General features: G+C 36.4%; 1 protein-coding gene across 2 annotated transcripts in view; it reads left to right on the forward strand.

Annotated features, from left to right (window-relative positions):
• Positions 1 to 18,246, forward strand: part of SEPTIN7 (septin 7) — a 58,596-nt gene that overhangs the window by 30,939 nt on the left and 9,411 nt on the right. For both annotated transcript variants that reach the window (XM_083880714.1, XM_083880715.1), the window contains exons 2-9: positions 744 to 850; positions 6,746 to 6,846; positions 7,468 to 7,602; positions 10,526 to 10,643; positions 12,381 to 12,473; positions 13,681 to 13,777; positions 15,833 to 15,884; positions 16,792 to 16,917. In XM_083880714.1, coding sequence (XP_083736840.1) covers positions 744 to 850; positions 6,746 to 6,846; positions 7,468 to 7,602; positions 10,526 to 10,643; positions 12,381 to 12,473; positions 13,681 to 13,777; positions 15,833 to 15,884; positions 16,792 to 16,917 — 829 coding nt within the window. The remainder of the gene's footprint in view (positions 1 to 743; positions 851 to 6,745; positions 6,847 to 7,467; positions 7,603 to 10,525; positions 10,644 to 12,380; positions 12,474 to 13,680; positions 13,778 to 15,832; positions 15,885 to 16,791; positions 16,918 to 18,246) is intronic.

Below are 18,246 nucleotides of genomic sequence, written 5' to 3' on the forward strand. Positions count from 1 at the left end.
TAAGCAAAATACTTTTCTTTTAAAATACTATAATAAGTAGTTGATCTGAAATTCTTGCCCTTGTCTCTGTAGAGCTGTAAATGGAGGGTGATCTTTGCCGTGGGCTGTTTTGCTGTAGTTTCTTCAGATTCTTTAGGAAGGCTGACTTACTGCTCATGAAAAAATTACCAAAAAACCCCAAATAAAATCCAGCCCCCTTCTGTGCCCCAACAACAACAAAGTTCCCAGGCAAACCACATAGTTTGAAACTTCATTTTATCTCTTGTGGCTTTAATAGTTATAGCAACTAATCTCAGTCTTTCTCCCTCTCCCCCCCACTCCCACCCCCGCTTCTTTTTCCCCTCCCTCATAATAAAGACTCTCAAATAAATAATATTTGAAATAAAGGAGACAACTTAATCTGCTCTGGCATTATCATGAGTTATACCAGAAAGATAGCTTGTGTATAAAATTTAATGTAATATCATCTTTGTGTGTTGTAATGGGAGCAATGGATAAAAATGCTGAATGTACTCAATAATACTTAATATGGTCAGAAAAATTAATGTCAGTAGAGCCCAACAGTGATAGTTGGATTTGAAAGGTTTTCCTTGAAATTGGAAAAGATGATAGATTCTCAAAGTCTTAGAGTTCAATACATGTTTTCAGGTACCGTGTTTAAAGAGCTTTTGAAATTTAGATCTAAATGTTTATATTTGGTGTCATACTCCTGGTTTTACTGAAACTGTTCTGTTTTCTTTTAGGTGAATCTGGACTGGGAAAATCAACATTAATCAACTCATTATTCTTAACAGAATTGTATTCCCCAGAGTATCCAGGTCCTTCACACAGAATTAAAAAGACTGTACAGGTATGTCTGGGGAAAAAAGTACAGCCTGAATATTGTAACTTGCAGTTTAGTAATGTAAGGTGATGCACAGTTGTCACATAAGCACTTGAATCTCAAGATACAGTCATGATGTGAACCACTAAGAAATTCACTGTGTCTTTCAGTGCATCTGAACGAAAAAACTTTCAGGTTCTCAAACCTGTAGCGTGTAGAAATCTGGGAGTTACATATATGTGCAGAATTTTTGAAAATATAGTATTTATTACTAATTAAAATGGTAAGTAAATCTATAGAAATACATAGATGTACAGTAAAACTTGTCTGTTTAAGGCAGGCTTTTAGATCAAATATTAAAGGATTTGGCAGGAGTGCAGGGACCTGGGTATAAAAGTACATGTGAGTCTTCTGCAGACTGTATCTTTCGTGGTACCTTGTTTAGCTGTTGGAAGTTGTTACTCTGAAACATCAGGGATTAGGGTGATGCTGCCTAAGGCACTAGACTTAGGCAAAGATGATGTTCCTGTAAGTGCATGATGAAACTGAAATGTTTAGTCAAAGACTGGAAAACTGAAGTTGATCCATTTGTTTTGTGCAATAATCTGCTACTGATCAATTATATTTTTTCTCAAGAACAGGAACATGTTTTCTGTGTTATAAAAAAATTATTACAAATAACAGTTACTAATGCTAAGAAATATTGATGCTATGGGTAGTTTAGGAAATCATTGTGTTCCTGAGGTACTTTCTGTCTCCACAGCTGAGGAGCTGAGTAAGAATGCATGAGCTCTGCTTATCTCTCTTCATGTGCACTTGCTTAAGACTTTGAAGATGGGTTGTAATAATCTAACTTTGCACAGGTGGGGACCAAGGGTGGTCACCATTGCTGCTGCTGTTGTCCAACAGAGTTTCTCCAACTGCAAAATTCAACTGTGGCTGAAGTGACTGGACAATTGCAGAGTTGTCATAAAGTGATTAAGCCCTGTGTTGGGTCAGGAGGGTATGCAAGGTGCTAAACAAAAGCTGTAAAACAGAGTGCTTTTTTACTCCCTGGAATCAAGTAATTAAGCTCCAATGCCATAAACTACTGTCCTTATTGCTTTGTGAGACCTCAGGGTTTTTTGGTTGGAATTTTGGATAAAATATTTATTAATCCAGTTTCAGAACACAGAATAATTACCATAGAAGAAGGGAAAAGTTGGTTATTGTAGCCATATTAAGAAGTTTAAATTGCATTGCTTATCACTTAGCTCAAGATTAAAAGCTTGAATACTATTACAAAATTAATTCATTGCAAAATATGATTCTTCTTAATTGGAAGAAAGCTTTTGAACATCCATAGTTTGATTAACAATATATTAATAGTTTCTAATCTCTGCTCATATCTGTTAGGCTGTTCTGTCCGTTTAATGTAAAACCATAGTGACTGACAAAATGGACTTGAAAGCTTGTTATCAGGGGCGTCAGACCATTTTTTGAATAAAGATTGAGCCTACCCATTTCAAAAATATATTAAGTGGGATGGAAGAGGTGTGCAAAGAGTTAAACTCTCATATAATATAGTTATTACTGAGCCAATCAGTGACTGTTGCAAAACCAAATAGATGGGTGACTTTTTACTTTTTTTATTGGAAGAGTGATGTAGCATGATTTCATTACTGATGATTACATTTTTGTTTAGCAGAAGCTAAACCAGTTCAGGTTGTGTTCATTGAATTTTAGTTTAAATAACTATGGGATGGATTCCCTGTCATTGGAAGATTTTTGGGTTTTTCAACTGGGAAAAATCTTTGGAAGAATTCGTACATAAGCTAACAAGAAAAGAAACCCAAACCAAGACATCTTTCAAAGATAACTCGCTCCCACCCTTTAGTTTAAGGTGCATCAGTGTAAGAAAAAATAATATGAAACCCTGTGTGGAATTTCTGGAATTTGAGTTAAGTACTTTCATCTGTTAGGTGGCAAGATTAGATGATCTGTTGTTCATTCTGACCATCAAGGGTGGTTTGACTTGTATTGATTTACTGGTTTAAGAAAATGGCACATACTTTTCAGAAAGCCTCACTTAATGTTTTTTGTTTGTTTGTTTTTTTTTTACTGTGTAAAGCTGGAGAGGGGAAAAAAAGGGCTTGAATAGAGCTCAGGCTGAAAAGCCAGTGCATTTTCTTCTTACTTCCACTTGAGGCCGAGAGCTTACCAAAACTATTTTCAATAGTGAATTGGGGTCTGACATGACTTCAAAAATAATATGTTGGGAATGAAATAAATTTAAATACTATCTTCTCCTTTAGAAACTACTGTGTATTTTTATCTAATAACTACCTTTTTTTTAGTATACTTGCAATGCAACTTTGCTTTCAGTTCCTTGGGATGAATGAAAACTCAGTGTAGCATTTTAAGAAAGAAATTGAAACGATCTTATTTCATTGTCAGTGTAAGTGAGGATAAAATTGTTTCCCCCTACAAGCTTGAAAATCATGTGTGGTAGCAATTGTGTGTGGTGTATGATGTGGAGGTGTTTCCTGTCAAGTATTAAAGAATAAGGAGTGGGAGTTACTGGATTTGTACTCTTTGCCAGTGAAAACCTTTTTAAGTTGAGGATTGTTGAAACGGTTTTGTAGGGTAAGGATGAGAGAAACCTCCTTGCTTGAGCATCCTCAGATCTTGGTTGTAATAATCACCTGTTTTTATATGGTGGGAACAACTTGCTGATCAGGAATTGTGTAAGAGGCTCTTGTGTAGATAAACACAAACTGTGGTTTGGGCTTGAAAACCATTTGGAGTTGTTTTGTGAGGCGAGTCCTTTGCATCTATCTCAGAAAACGCAGAAAAATGGTTAAGAGTAAGTGATTTGGTGTCAGATGAATTCAAAGTAAACATACTCAGAAATGAGAGGGTATTAAATGTGTTTTCTCTGATCATTATCTGACTGCCTTAAATGCAGGATGGCAAGGCATGTTTCATCCAATAAAAAGCAGTCGAGCTGTAACAAGCACCAAGGGATGAACATGGTGTAGTAACTGCCAAGGAGGCCTGTGTGACCCAGCTGACTGGAGTGCATGGGAAAATGGCTGTTCAGAGCAGACTTTTCTTAAAAAGTCTTAAATTCCAATACTTGAACTAATGTTTTCCATGAATCCCTTGGGAATACTTGTAAACCAGATGATGGTATGCAGTTGGATGCTTAACTGTGAATGACACTAGTTTACAGGGATTTTCTGGCTCTTTTCCAGATGTTGCTGCTTTCTGTGGCTTTGACCATGTATGGACACATCCATTTAGGTTAGAAAAATGCAACTTTGCAGAGGCTTTGTGGCAGGGTCTTCATCTACTGTTTCATACCAGTAGAATCTACTGCTTGCAATATATCCTGAATGCGGTCTGATTGTCCACAGCACAAGTGTAGGTCACTTAATTTATCAGCTAATGTTTCTTGTCCTGTAGGTTTGTGAAAACTTGGTCTGATAGCAAGATGCCTACATGAATTTATGAAAAGTAAGAAAAAAATTAAATCCTCACCACCCAATAATGTATTAGTACTATCTGCAGAGATTCAGTTGCTGCAGACCATTTGTCAGAAGGTGACTTCACAGATTCAGCCACACTTAGATTTTATTTTACAATCATGCAGAATCAGGGGAAATGTTTGGCGTGACATTTCTGAGGATCTCCTGACCTTTCTTTTCCTTTGTTAGAAACATATGTTCAAAATAATGTTTTATTAATTGCTTCTTTTGTAAAAGCATTCCACCATGAGCCCATAGTAATTTAATGGTTCTTGCTGGGAATTTTTGTGCTGGAGAATAAAGCTGATACCTCATAGCTCTTGGCAAGAGTACATCTCTTAACATTATGATCTCTAGTATTTTGCAAGTGATGTGGGTTTCTTACACTCGTAGAGAGCTTGGTAATAGGAGGTCTGTGTGGTTACTATATGCAAGATAGCCAAAAGAACGCAAGGAATCAGAAGTTAATCTCCTGTGTGCTAAAGCTTGTGAGTAGTAAACTCTTGGCCGAGTTGGCTGTGGCAGGGGATTACTGTCTTGAGTTCTGGTATCAATTGTGTACAATAACATTTCTTAATAGAACTCTTGAGGATGGGGGGAAATGCACTCACCATAATTAGAACATACATTTCTAAAGTGGTGCATGTATTCCTAGGTTCTCATGGCTTTCAGCTGCACACTTTTAGAAGAATGAGAGTTGTATAGTTTGTGAAAGGTGGCAGCTTAGGCTGGTGTGTGTACAGTTTCGTTTGGTTGGTTTTAATTCCTGGTTTTTTACACATTTCTAACCTTGAAATAAGGCCTGTTCATGTTGGAGTTTGAATTGGGTGGTCAGGAAGTGCAGCCCAACCTGGACACTTGTGTGATCAGTATCCTGGTAGCCATTAACTCTTTGAGAACTAGCAGCGAAAGAGGCTGATCCCACTTGAGTATGATCTCCACAAATGAGTAACCTGCATATTCAGGGGTTAAATATGAAGCTTTCTTTGTAGGTAGTTACTGTTTTCTGTGATTCTGAATATTCCCTTCTGAATTGGAATCAGCGTTTCGCTTGTGCAAGAGGGATTTAGTTCAACTTTCTGCAGTGTTAGTTTATCTTGTGGATTTACATTGCATCACATATATAAGCGGTGATTGTAGAGTGTTTGCAACAATGTTCAGGTGTGGCTGTGAGAGTCTTTCACTTATATAGCAATTAGGGATGTGCAAGATCTTAAGAAGCATTAGTATGATATTTCTCAAACCTTGAACTGGTCAAGAAGCCATCCAGATAGGGTTTAATATAAATAGAACTTCCTTTTCTCTTCCTGGTTAGGGTTTGTGAGGCTTAAGGAATGTTAAGCAATGAGCAACAAGATGGCATCACCTTGAGTCTGCCTGCTCTCGTGTGATTCTGGATAAATGGCTTACATGGATGATTTCTTGAATCCATATCTGGAGAACAGTGTCACTAGTGATGTAATAGGAATTGCTTTGATATCAGGAAAAAAAAGGGTGATAAAACATCTGAGCAATTGGAAAGAAGCCAACATGAGTTTGTCATTTCGTACTGCTGTGCATCTCACTGATAGGACAGTGGTGTACAGACTTTCTCAGGCAGATGGATCTGGCATTGGCAATATCAATAATTACTGAAATACTATCAAGAGAAAAGGGGTGGCAGTCCATGTGCTGCTTAGCCTAGATCTTCTCTGTCATGACATGCTTAATCAGTTTGATGACATGTTCACTGCGAGCTGCCTGAGTTGTGCTGTGGATGGGTGGTCACAACTGGAGGCATGAACTCCCACACCCAGATCTTGCATCATTCCTTGTGCTGATGCAGTTGCCTTCTGAGGCTGGTTTCCTTCAGTGACTTGAGCTAGCAGGAACCCAATCCATTACAGTCACATGAGGTCTAGCTCAGCAGATTGCAGCCAGATTGTATTACTTTCCAATATAATTCTTTTTGTAATAGGAATCCATCACTTTGTGATTCCATTCCCAACCATTATGCTAGCTGAAGAATAAATATGTTCTTAAAAATATATTAACCGGACTAGAAGTATCTAAGGTGCTTCAGGGGAAGGTTAGTTTTGAAAAGTGTCAAAAGTGACCAAAGTTTGCAACTTTATCAATTTTAATGCCTGGTTAAGGTTTTTCCTGTTTCATCAGGAATTTAAATACTAAGATATCTCATATACTTAGAGGATTCCTCTATCACTGACTTTATTTAAATAATGACCTTTATTTTAAAAAAATACTAATTATTGTAAAATTTTTGTGATTTTATAAACAAAACACAGACACAGTGTACCTCTGAAGCAGAAAAATTAGCAGCTCTTTGTCAGACTTCTTATTCATTGCATTCTTTTCTCAGTGTTTAAGATGACTAAACTGCAAAAAAAATAATCTTACTGTATTCATTTCACAGGTTGAGCAGTCAAAAGTTTTAATCAAAGAAGGTGGTGTTCAGTTACTACTTACAATAGTTGACACACCAGGATTTGGAGATGCTGTGGATAATAGTAATTGGTAAGACATTCTTTGTATGTTCTCTGATAATTCTGCATTGTGTTTTGTGTGTGTATGAGATATATTTGTGACATACTTTGAAATGCAGGCTTCAATATTCAGTTAAAATATTAACACTTTTAAACACTTCATTTAGCTGAAAACTTCTAACTACTGTAATTCCAAGTACCTTTATAACTTGACTGAAGTGCTGCCAGCCTTTCCCCTTAAACTGAATAGTGCATTTGATTCTTTATCTACACATGCTGTGTGCAGAAGCATCTTTTGTGCTGTCACAAGATGGGATCAGTGAACAGTATTCCTTTAGCTGCTGTTCTTAAGAATTCTGATTAATGCTTTTACAATAAAGCTGATTGTGTTTGAAAGGTTTTTTTCTGTGGACTCACACATTGTATCTTCAGAACTATGTAACTCAATTTTAGGTTGAAGAGTCAGTCAATTGTAGTGTCAAAGTATCTTAATTAAAAAAAAAACCTTAAAAAATTAAATTAAAAGGGAAAAAAAAACCCCAAAACTCCCACCAAGCTGTGAGGAAATGGTGAACAGCTATTTCTTGGCAAAACCGGGTTTCTTTATGTAAATAATGTAACTTACAGGGTTTTATTCATGTAATCTCTGCAGCTGGCAGCCAGTTATTGACTACATTGACAGTAAATTTGAGGACTACCTGAATGCAGAATCTCGAGTGAACAGACGCCAGATGCCAGATAATAGAGTGCAGTGTTGTTTATACTTCATTGCTCCTTCAGGACATGGGTTTGTATTAGTGTATTTTATTTTTTCATTCTCTCTGATCACAGATAAATATCCAAATCTGTCAATCTAAGTTCCAAATTGAATTTTCTTAATGGCCTGCAGATCTTGCTTAATTTCAAAGATGAGTTTACTTTGGCTTGTCAAACATTAGCAAGCCAAGCACCAGAAAATATGATTGCACATTAATTGCATAACAAGAGAAAATAGAATTCTAGCAATGAAAAACACAAAGATGTTCACAAGTGCCAGGTCTAACTCTTTAGATTACATTAGGAGAAACTGGTTCACATGTCAAGCAACAGTATTTTCCTTTCCATTCTTCCTCCCTCCCATTAATGTAAATTGAAGGTGGGAAGTTTCATACACCCTTGTAAGCATGCCATAATTCACTTGATGTGTAGTATTTTGTCTAGTGGCAATTGCAGTATAGGCATTGCAGATTTTTTTCAGTTATTCTGTTATCTTTAACCGCTGCTTAGTTTTTACTTGATCAGACTTCTATCTAGTGGTGGACAGGGAGAACTGCATTTCCAGGGTATATTAGGTACAGATTAACTATCTGAAACTGATTGAATATCTTTTTATCATGGTATCATGATTAAATTTGTCACACTCTTGAATTATACCTTCAAAACCAAAATAAGGCAAAAATAAGTATAAGCCTATTCTATTATGTAGGTCAAAAGTAGTAAAACTTATTGAAGGGAGTGATGAAGGAATTTAAAGAGTTCCTCGGGCAGTAAAAAATGCCAGCTATTATACTTAGCTTCTGTAGCTGGAATTGGAATGAGTATAATAATTTTGAACTGTACAGATACTTCCAAATATGGAAAGAAATGTCAGAGGGTGGAGTTTTTCTTATGTAGACTTGCCTTTATTATTTTGTTGCTGTTCAACAGGCACTGTTGTAATGCCAGTTGTGCTCAACATGCATGTCAATTTTAAATGCAAACACTTGAATTTTTAACATACTGTTTTGCTAATGTGCAAAATCCAAAATGTAATTTAAGTAAAAGGAAGATGATTCCTTCTGTTAGTCAACAGTTTCTGAGCTAATTTTCAGATTCTTCTAAAAACATCTTTCCTCCACACAACCATGTCTGTTAGAACTTCCTAAGTCAGTGGGAGGTACAAATTGTTTGTAAGGAAAAAGAAAAGTAATGTTTCTGATGGATTAAGATTTAGTCACTAAATTTGTGAGTCTTAAAACTGTAAAAGTATATTCCTTGTTACAGGTATTTCATGTTATTTTTAGGGGAGAAAAAGGCATAATATTATGCTAGGTTTGCATACTGTTTTTCAATTCCTAGAATAAAGGCTTAGAATTGTCATCTAAGTAAGGAAGTTAATGAAGAAAATTGGTGCTGCTTTTAGCATTCATTTCCTCTTTTAAGATGCTGCCCTCTCTGAAAGGACAGAGCTCACTTCCTACCTGGTTTTTGTGGTGATGCAGTCTTTGCTCCTGTTTCCTGTGCAGTCAGCAGCACATCTAACCCACCAAGTAGTGTCCTCTTCACTCGTAATGCATGGTTATGTTTATGTTGAATTAAGGCATTTGTAGGTGAACTTACTTCTACTTGTCCTTTTAATACATTTGTAAAAGCCTGCTTTAGAAATTTAGAAATCAAACCCAACTGTTAAAGTCCTTCCATTTAATGCATCCCACTGTTTTTAGCCAGTATTCCCATAAATACCTGAAATGATTGAAATCAATTCTGTGGAAGCAGGGGGAGAGAGTGGAGGGGCAGGAGGAACCTTCCAAATAAGTGGGATGGGGTGATGATGGAATTCACCATCTTTCTGCAATTTTGGTATCTTGATGTAAAGCTTTCCTGCTTCAGTCTCCACTGTAAATTCTCAAGTGCTTAAGTGAGCAGACCTTGTGAACAACTCTGCTTTGGCAGCTGCCCTTCAACCCAGTGTTGCTGCCTTAGGCAGCCTTTTGAAGCAGGTAGAGGGAAAGTATAGTAAAGTGAATGGATAACCAAAAAAGTACTTACAATATAGGTGTGCTTTAATGTTAGCTATTTAATGGACACATGCTGAGAACTGTGACAGGTAGAAAATGTTAAAATGAAGTTAAATATGTATTTTCAAACATTTTCTTCATTCTTTTATGTACGGTTTTCAGAAATTTCAGTACCAAATGAATCTGGTTTTAATGTTTCTAATACTAATTTGTTTTAGATGAAGAATAATCTTGTTAAATCCTCTAAGTGAATCCTTTAAGCCTGTCTAAACTTGTTCTCATTAATGCATCAAAACCTCTCTAGTTTTACTTCAGGAAACAGGAAATACTGACCACTTTGAGCCACATAGACAGTGAATATATTACCACGCAGCCACCCTATACTCATATGATGGTTTAGTTTTTGTCACTGTCATCCACTTTCATAATTGTCTTTTTGTTTTACATGCCAATTTAGAGATATTTCTAATTAATTTGTACATAGGACACAGAGGTTACCATCTTCAGCAATCTTAAGGTATTAAAAAGTCTCCTAGCCCACTCTCCAGAAGAAGCATACTGAGACATGGCTTTCAGAACCTGCAACTGTATGTGTGAACAGAGCATAATTCACAGCTGTGAGCTCTTATCAGTCAGGCTTTAAGTGGGATTATCTTCCAGCTAATAACACAGACTTTACTACCTTCATAGGAGAGTTCTTAATCTCTTACTTAAATGAGTGTACTTTCAGCTAGCAGAAGACTCATGACTGCTAGTAATATTAATTTACCACTTACTCCTCTTGTATTATACAATTTAGGGGATTTCCTGTAATAATTGCAGGTAGCCTTTTCATTTTTAGTTGTCTGTCACTCATAAATCAGTGTCTTAAGAGTAGTTGTCAGAACAAATCTCATAATTTGTACAATCTTGTTTAATTAATATAAATTGCGAAGCTCTAATGCTGTATTTCAGACTTAAGCCTTTGGACATAGAGTTTATGAAGCGCCTGCATGAAAAAGTGAATATCATTCCACTTATTGCCAAAGCAGACACACTTACACCTGAGGAATGCCAACAATTTAAAAAACAGGTGAGTTGAAAAATTAATATTTACAACATAAGATAATTTAGTACGTTGATCCCTATGGAAATGGTGAGATTTAACTTACATGCAAAGTTTAAACCCTGAAGCAATAACTTGAGACAGCAAAGCTAAGTCATTTATATCTCTAGATTTAATTATAATTCTTGGTGAAATAATCTTGTTTCTGTCCTTAGGGGAAGATGTTTCAAGTATGGTATGTTTCTTGGCAAGTGAAATAATTCACTGCCGAGATAAAAATCAGTAAGGGAGGAAAGAAGCTTTCTGTTAGGTGCCTAACAGAAGCATGTTAAAAACAAGAAGGTATCCAACAGTATCACAGTATTACTGGTTGGATTGTGGTATTCACTTCCATGTTGATGCACTGTAATTATTAAAGATACTTCAGTTATTAGATGAGAATCAGTAAACCTGTTCACTTTTGGGTGTGGTAGTGCATTTTAAAGATGATGAGATAAATCTAACATTGATACAACTGATATAATATCTTTGTATTGGTAGAATATATTTGCTGTGAGTGTCTACAAGTGGTTTGTGTTTTATTTTCAGCTACATGATCAGAGTAGAACAGTTAAGCTTTGTAGTATTGTGTGAAGAAGACAAGGAGAACCCAGAACAAGACAAACATACAGTTTGTTATATCAAACTCTGTCCAGTTCTAGTTTAGAAGAACACAGAGTTCTGAAAAGAAGGTGGCATTAAGAGGTGTTGTGTGTAACACTCTTCATTTAATTAGATAAGATTAAAAGTTAGATTACAAAATTAAAGGAAAAATGGTAGAACACAGAATATTTCTAAATATATGTGCAGCTTTATCAATGAGTAGATGTTAAACAGGGGAGACTTTCCCAAACCAAACTTTGAAAATAAGTCCTTGCATGATTTGGAAATTTAACTTCTCTTAAGACTCCAAACCTGTGAACCAGAAATATTCCCCAGGGCTCTGCAGTGCAGCTGTCAGCTAAACGGCCTAATATTTTTCCATCCTAAAATTCTGCAAAACTAATCAGCTTGTTTTTAAAAATACCCTTCAGACAAACAAAGCATCAAAACAGGACAGTCACTTTTTTGATTATGCTCTCAGTTATTTTTAAATTTTCATTATTGCTTGCAAATGTTTTTCAACATTACTTACAGCTACAATTGGTCCATCAGTCACAAGCTCTATTAAAAACAGGCAGGTGATCCTGCTTCAAGCAACTGATGCTCAGGTGTGCTAGAAACAGAAAAGAATAGGAGTGACAGCAGTAGCCATTGTGAGAACTCAAAGGGGTGAAGTGTGCCTGCAGTTATCTATTTAAGTATCTGGTTTTTTTTAAGGGCTCAGTTGCAGGACTGGTCTAACAATTTGTTGTATTAGGTTTTGCACTTAATTCTGTGCAGGTAGAATTCCCATTAGAGTAAACCTCTTGTTTGTCCTCTTTGTCCTATCAGAAAACTGATACTGATTTTTGCTATCTTGTGTTGGTGGATAACATTCTGGTAGCTGGGAGGCTCTAGCTCTGATTGTGTCTTCTCTTGGCTAAAGAGAGATGGTCACACTATGAACCCCTTTGGGGGTCACCTGAAGGCGTTAAACATGTGCAAGTTTTATGGTGTAATTTAAGATGCCATAATCTAAAGGATTTTACTTATCTAACAAAAGGAGGAGACTCACATTGCAGCAAAAAAATCAGGCTGTTATAAGGTATAAAATCCTCAAACAAATAATAATTTTGTTTCTAGATAATGAAAGAAATCCAAGAACACAAAATAAAAATATATGAATTTCCAGAAACGGATGATGAAGAAGAAAATAAGATTGTTAAAAAGATAAAGGTAAACTAATTTTCTTTTGAAAAAGTGCTTATGGAGGGGCAAGTGGGGATTGAGTTTGAAAAGCATTCTGTCTTTAATGCAGAGCCCACTTCTTCTATTTTAGCAGATAGAAATCAGATGTAAAGCTGTCCTAAGGGTCAGCATTCCTTATCAGAAGCAATGAATGACATTATTAAGTCATCTGTCTAAGTCCTTCAGAGGCTAAAATTCAGAATAAGAGCACTAGATCACATGTTCATTAATGAACTCTTAAAGATCACTTCTTAAAATTCATCCTCATTTGATTTGTATCCACTCTTCACAGCCTACCACTTTTTTCTTTTTGGTTCTGAGCTTTGAAGGAGGCAAGGGTTGTCTTTCAGGCATGAAGTGTGTGCATTACAGCTAATAGCTCTCTGGCTGATTGATACACTGAAACTGTAATGGAGATAAATGACTAAAGAAAATCAAAAGGACTGTCAGGCTGTTGAAAGGCTTTTTCTTAGTTTACTCATGTTTTCAGTTTGTTCTTTCATGTTGGAGTCCATGTCATGTATGTTTCTTGAGCCTTGCTTCTGTTTGTTCAGTCGCTATAATAGCTTGTAAGAGCTTTTAAATTTTTTTGTTACTGGAGAAATCTCCTAGGATAGATAAACACAAATAGGACAAAAAATGGAAGATATTCTGGGACTAAGCCTAGAGAAGAGCAGAATAAAAGCAAAGACAAAAGTGAAAAATACTGAGCTTTGTACTGTGTCCCTTTCTGCCCCTTGAAGCTCTCTTGGCTCCTTTGTTGCTTGTTACACTGGAGACATTCTCGGTTCAGCTGAAAACAAGAACTTGATGTAGTTCTTTGCCAAACCTTTGAAAACTGGGTAAAAGATCCAGTCAAAGTAACAGCCCTTGTAGGCAGTGGTATATGACTTGGTAAATAATTGTGCAGTTGAGTAAATAGGAAATGGTTTGCCCCTTGCTTAGCTTACTAACAGTAATGTCTGTTCCTTAACAAGATTTACAGAATCCAGCAGCATAAGGAATTCAGAAGGAGTGTGTGTATATATAAGTCATTAAACTGGGCAGAGGTCAATAAACATCACTATTCTTGCACTTTTGGCTTAGCTGCATTGCTACAGCACTGACCTAGCTTATGTGGAGTTGATACATGGGCATGCTTTCAGTATCTTTTGGCAGCAGATTTTGATTTTTAAAGTCATACTTTATCTTGTAGGACCGTTTACCTCTTGCTGTGGTAGGTAGTAATACGATCATTGAAGTCAATGGCAAGAGAGTTAGAGGAAGGCAGTACCCATGGGGTGTTGCAGAAGGTAAGGCTTTCTTGTGATTTTTTTTTTAAAATCCATTTAAAACTTACTAGATGTGAGTCTGTATTTGAAATGTTTGAAATCCTTAATTTGAATGGTCTTTGCTCTGGTAATTAATTGAATATACTGTTTTGTTATTCTGACAATATTGGAATGAGGTAAAGGTTTCAGCAACGTGTAACTTTGTAAGCAGATTTCTGTTGAAGCGTCAGTAAGAAATTGTAAAACCTGTAATAATTTATTGCAGGTCATGATGTGACTTAAATTACAGTTGTTTTCTAGCTTTTTTACCTTAATTATCTTCATCTAAAAACTCTGTATGAAATTCTTCTTTCTAGGGCTTTCACATTATCAATATTAATTTGAACAGTTCAATTGTCATAAATACAATTTTTCCCAAAACATCTGAGTCTTAAGTGCTGGGGTGTAGCAACAGAAAGGTACCTGGTAATAAATAGAGTATATCTAATTTTTTTTTTAAAGATTTGTTTAAAACTTAGTTTCTACTGCTATATAGATTTGAAGATAACTGCACGTTCTTCTGGCAGCCATTTCTTGTGCTTTAGTGCCATTCATGTAATTCAAATGCCACATGGCATGACTTGCACCACGCTCTGTAGTAAAGAAATCACTATTAGACTGTTTTTCCATGATCATGGAGTTTCTCCCTTTGGTGTGCGTGTATTCAATAAAGAGAATATTTTTTTTTCCTTCACTATTTCTGCCTTCCAAGGGCAATGGACTATAAATTGGATGCAGTGTAAAACAGACAAAAAAGCCCCAGCCAACAAGCAGTGTATGGACCAATACTTTAGAAAGGAATGCTGTAACACTTTGAAGTGCATGTCTGGCAGGAAATGAGGTTTGGCAGAGAGTAAAAACCAGCGGCATCAGAGAAGATCAAGCTTTATTTCAGGCTCTTCTGTTGGCATTTGGAGATGTGCAAAATGGTGCTGCTTTTCTTTATTTTAAAACAAATTTCTGAAAGGTTTCATGTTCACGATTGTATGAATTTTGGAACGGAAAAGCTAGCCTAACTAAAAGGAACCTCTTGGAGTGGCTTTCGGTCTGTCAGCTAAGGACAGAGATGATGCTTTTTTGAGAGTATGACTTCATGTACCATCTGAGCGGAATTTACCATTCTGTGTAAAACGATGGAATAAAATAATGCAGGAGTGCAGATACATGAATGAGCACACAAAGTGGCAATGCTCTGCATTTTCCTGTAGGATTCACTGAATTTACTTGGGCTATTTTAATTCCTTCATCCTGTTTTTTCCCTCCTTGCCATGAAAATGTCTGTCTTTACTTCAGAGGCACATTGGAACCTGCTCTATGCCTTTCTTTTGTGCACTAAGAGCTCTGTATGTTGCCTTCTCTGTCTGCACATCAGGGAGTTCTGGAGTTTGCATTTTTCTCCAGTGTCATTTCATGATCTTACAGGGAAATCCCACTCACAGACAGCATCAGCCTCTCCCACTTTAGTGGGGTGATAGGCACAGTGAAATAGGTGGCATCTAATGACAGTTGACAGTTCTCTCTTGATCTGTAGGTGGGTGCATTAAGTTCAGTACACAACCTTCCTTTGCTTCATTAATAAAGAACTAAATCTGTATTAAAATGAAGACTTCTGCAACTCATTGGGAAGGGACAAACAGGTTGAGTCTGTCTTTTAAAGGTTTTTGGATGTAGCTGGATCTAGACTGAAGTCTTCACTTAGTGTCTGATCCTTACACAACTGTGCTAGCAGGCAGCCAAAGGATCAAACACTTCGTTAAACTGGCAGAACTGTGCTTCTGTTGTGGTAGCTTATTCTGCTGCACTGACTCAGAGTGCAGTTTGCCAGTATGGCTTAGGGGAGCATAGGAACTCTGTGAGTAAAACACATTAATAGAGTTATGTTAATGCTTTCCTTCTGTTAACACACATGTTGTTTGAGTAAGGAAAGGCTGTGGGATTAATTTGTTGTTGGAATGAATGTAGATGGGTGACATCTTACCTCTGTGTAAGGCACAGATTTTGGTTCACATCTCAACGAAAGCTTACTTCTTCTTGCAGTTGAAAATGGTGAACATTGTGACTTCACAATTCTGAGGAACATGTTGATAAGGTAAGTAACTGACAGGTAACATGAAGATTTCTGATATGCCTAAGAGATTAGTAAGTCAAACACTGGCGGAAAAAGAACTGGAGATAGTGAGTTCATATGGATTCCCTTATTTTTAATTGTAAACAGTTATCTTATATTTTATGATAACTTGTTTAACTACATATTTAGCTTAGCAAGAAGTGGTGTTGGTAGTGAATTTTTTGTGATTACTTGTTCTCTTACTTGTTACTAGTCCTTAGGAACCTGAGTTATCTCTTAGTGCTGATGTGTACTTAGTAGGCATTTTCTAAAAACTTTTGCACTGAAAATTTACCTGAAACAAGACTGCCTGGGCTTTGTTGTGTTAGGTGCTGAGTCCTGTGCTCCCAGCAGCGCACTAGATGACATCTGCTGTAAAAACTGTTAGTTTGATTCTTAAGCTTTGCTTTTCTCCAGGCTAACAATGGAAATTTTTGAAAAGAAGTGAATGCTTTTAGCTTAGTCTTGAAGTTAACGTTTAGCTTTTGTAGAATTAAAAGATAGAAACTAGGAAGTTTTGGCTTGTTGTTTCTTGCCTGACATGCTTTTTCTCACCTACTACAGTAGTAACACACAGTTTTCTTATCTGCCTGTCAAATACCTGCAAGTTTATCCACAGAACTCAAACTTTCCAAAGACTGGTCCTGTAAGTTAGTGTTTGGAATATTGCAAGCTTTAGATAGTTTGATGCAAAATAATCTGGTATTTCTGTGTCTTTGCTCTCTTGACAGCTCCAATTTAAATGGTAGAGTAACAGCACTGTGGGGAATGGGACATTAATGGAGGGATATAATTTAATTGAAGTCAATCAGCAAAATGAACAGGGACTGATTTTTCAGATAGTATTTTGTATTTGTGCACTAAGCTGCTAAATTACACTTATTGACAGAACTCATATGCAGGACCTGAAGGATGTCACTAACAATGTACATTATGAGAACTACAGAAGCAGAAAACTGGCAGCTGTTACATACAACGGTGTTGACAACAACAAAAATAAAGGGCAGCTAACAAAGTAAGTTCCTGTTAAGGTTGTACTGCATTTTAATCTCTTTACTCTCCTTTTGTTTGGTTGACTGGTTTTGTGAACGTATGGTGGTATTTTTGGTTTGGGTTTTTTTGGGGAGAGGTGCTGGTGGATTTGTATGTGTATAGCCTTCAGTAAGTTATCCCTTTGATGTGTCTGGAACTATATGCCTCTGGTTTACTTGTAATTTGGATTTTTTCCTCTTTCACTAAGGTTTACACTAGTTTCACTGAACATGTTAAAAAATAGATTCAGTTTTGAAGAGAATTGGTACATTTACTCGGAGTTTTATTTCACTGGTACTGCAAAGTTTTTTGTGCATTAGTTTCTATTTTGGTTTATATGTTACTTGTGGAGTTACTGGTTCTTCTGCATGAATGATCAATATACTCTGTCAGGGATGTTTTTGAGAAGAATGGGTTAATATTTGTTTAGAAACTCTGAAAAAAGCAGACCTGCTACTGTCATCTTTGAAATGCTCCTCTGGCTACTCCTGTGGCTGCTTATCATGGCAGGGGAATTATTGCAACATCATTATCTTTTGTGAGAAGGGTGTTGCAATGCAGTGTTTGGGGGCTTTTGTAGCTGGTTTTTCAAACGCTGATACGTCGTTTTTATTACCTCTGACAAGAAGTTATTTGCCAACCTGATGAAGTAATTGAAAGATGTAGAAGTAGGCTCTACTGTATTCTGAATTGTATAATGCTATTTGAGAATAGCTACACTCAGATATCCTGCTGTGCATGTAATAACTGCATCAACAGTAATCGGTGATTAAATAATTAATGGTTAATGGTGCTCTTATTCTGTACTGTATTTAAATACAAATTGCTCAATGAATATATAGGGTACTGTTCTTTTCAGCTAATGGTATGCAAAGTTACAGCTGTTCTTCCTGAAAAAGATCCCTGAAATCAGTTGGAAATACCTGCTGTTTGCATCCATATGACAGCTACAAAGCCATTTTTCTCTAAAGAAATGTGTGTTCTACACTCTCTTAATGCTTTAAAAGTTGTGAGGGAATGATTTAAGTGGACGTGATTTAGTTTCATCTAGTGTGAGTCTACATGAGACTTCCCTGCTCAGCACTGACAAAAACTGTAATAGTTTATGTCAGTTATAGCATCTCTTCAGAAGTGTACTTGCATTTAAGTAGAGTTTCTAATGAGGTCAAGTCTTAAAAATATTAGTTTTCAAATATATATGTCCATAACACCGTGGTTGCTTCTTCTCACTGTCATGTTCCTTGCCATCGTGTTATCCTTGACTCGTATCTCAAGGCTTCTGACTGCACGTAACAAGTATGTTGGGTGGAAA

Source organism: Zosterops lateralis (assembly GCF_965231275.1).
Source record: "Zosterops lateralis genome assembly, chromosome: 1".
Lineage (NCBI taxonomy): Eukaryota > Metazoa > Chordata > Aves > Passeriformes > Zosteropidae > Zosterops > Zosterops lateralis.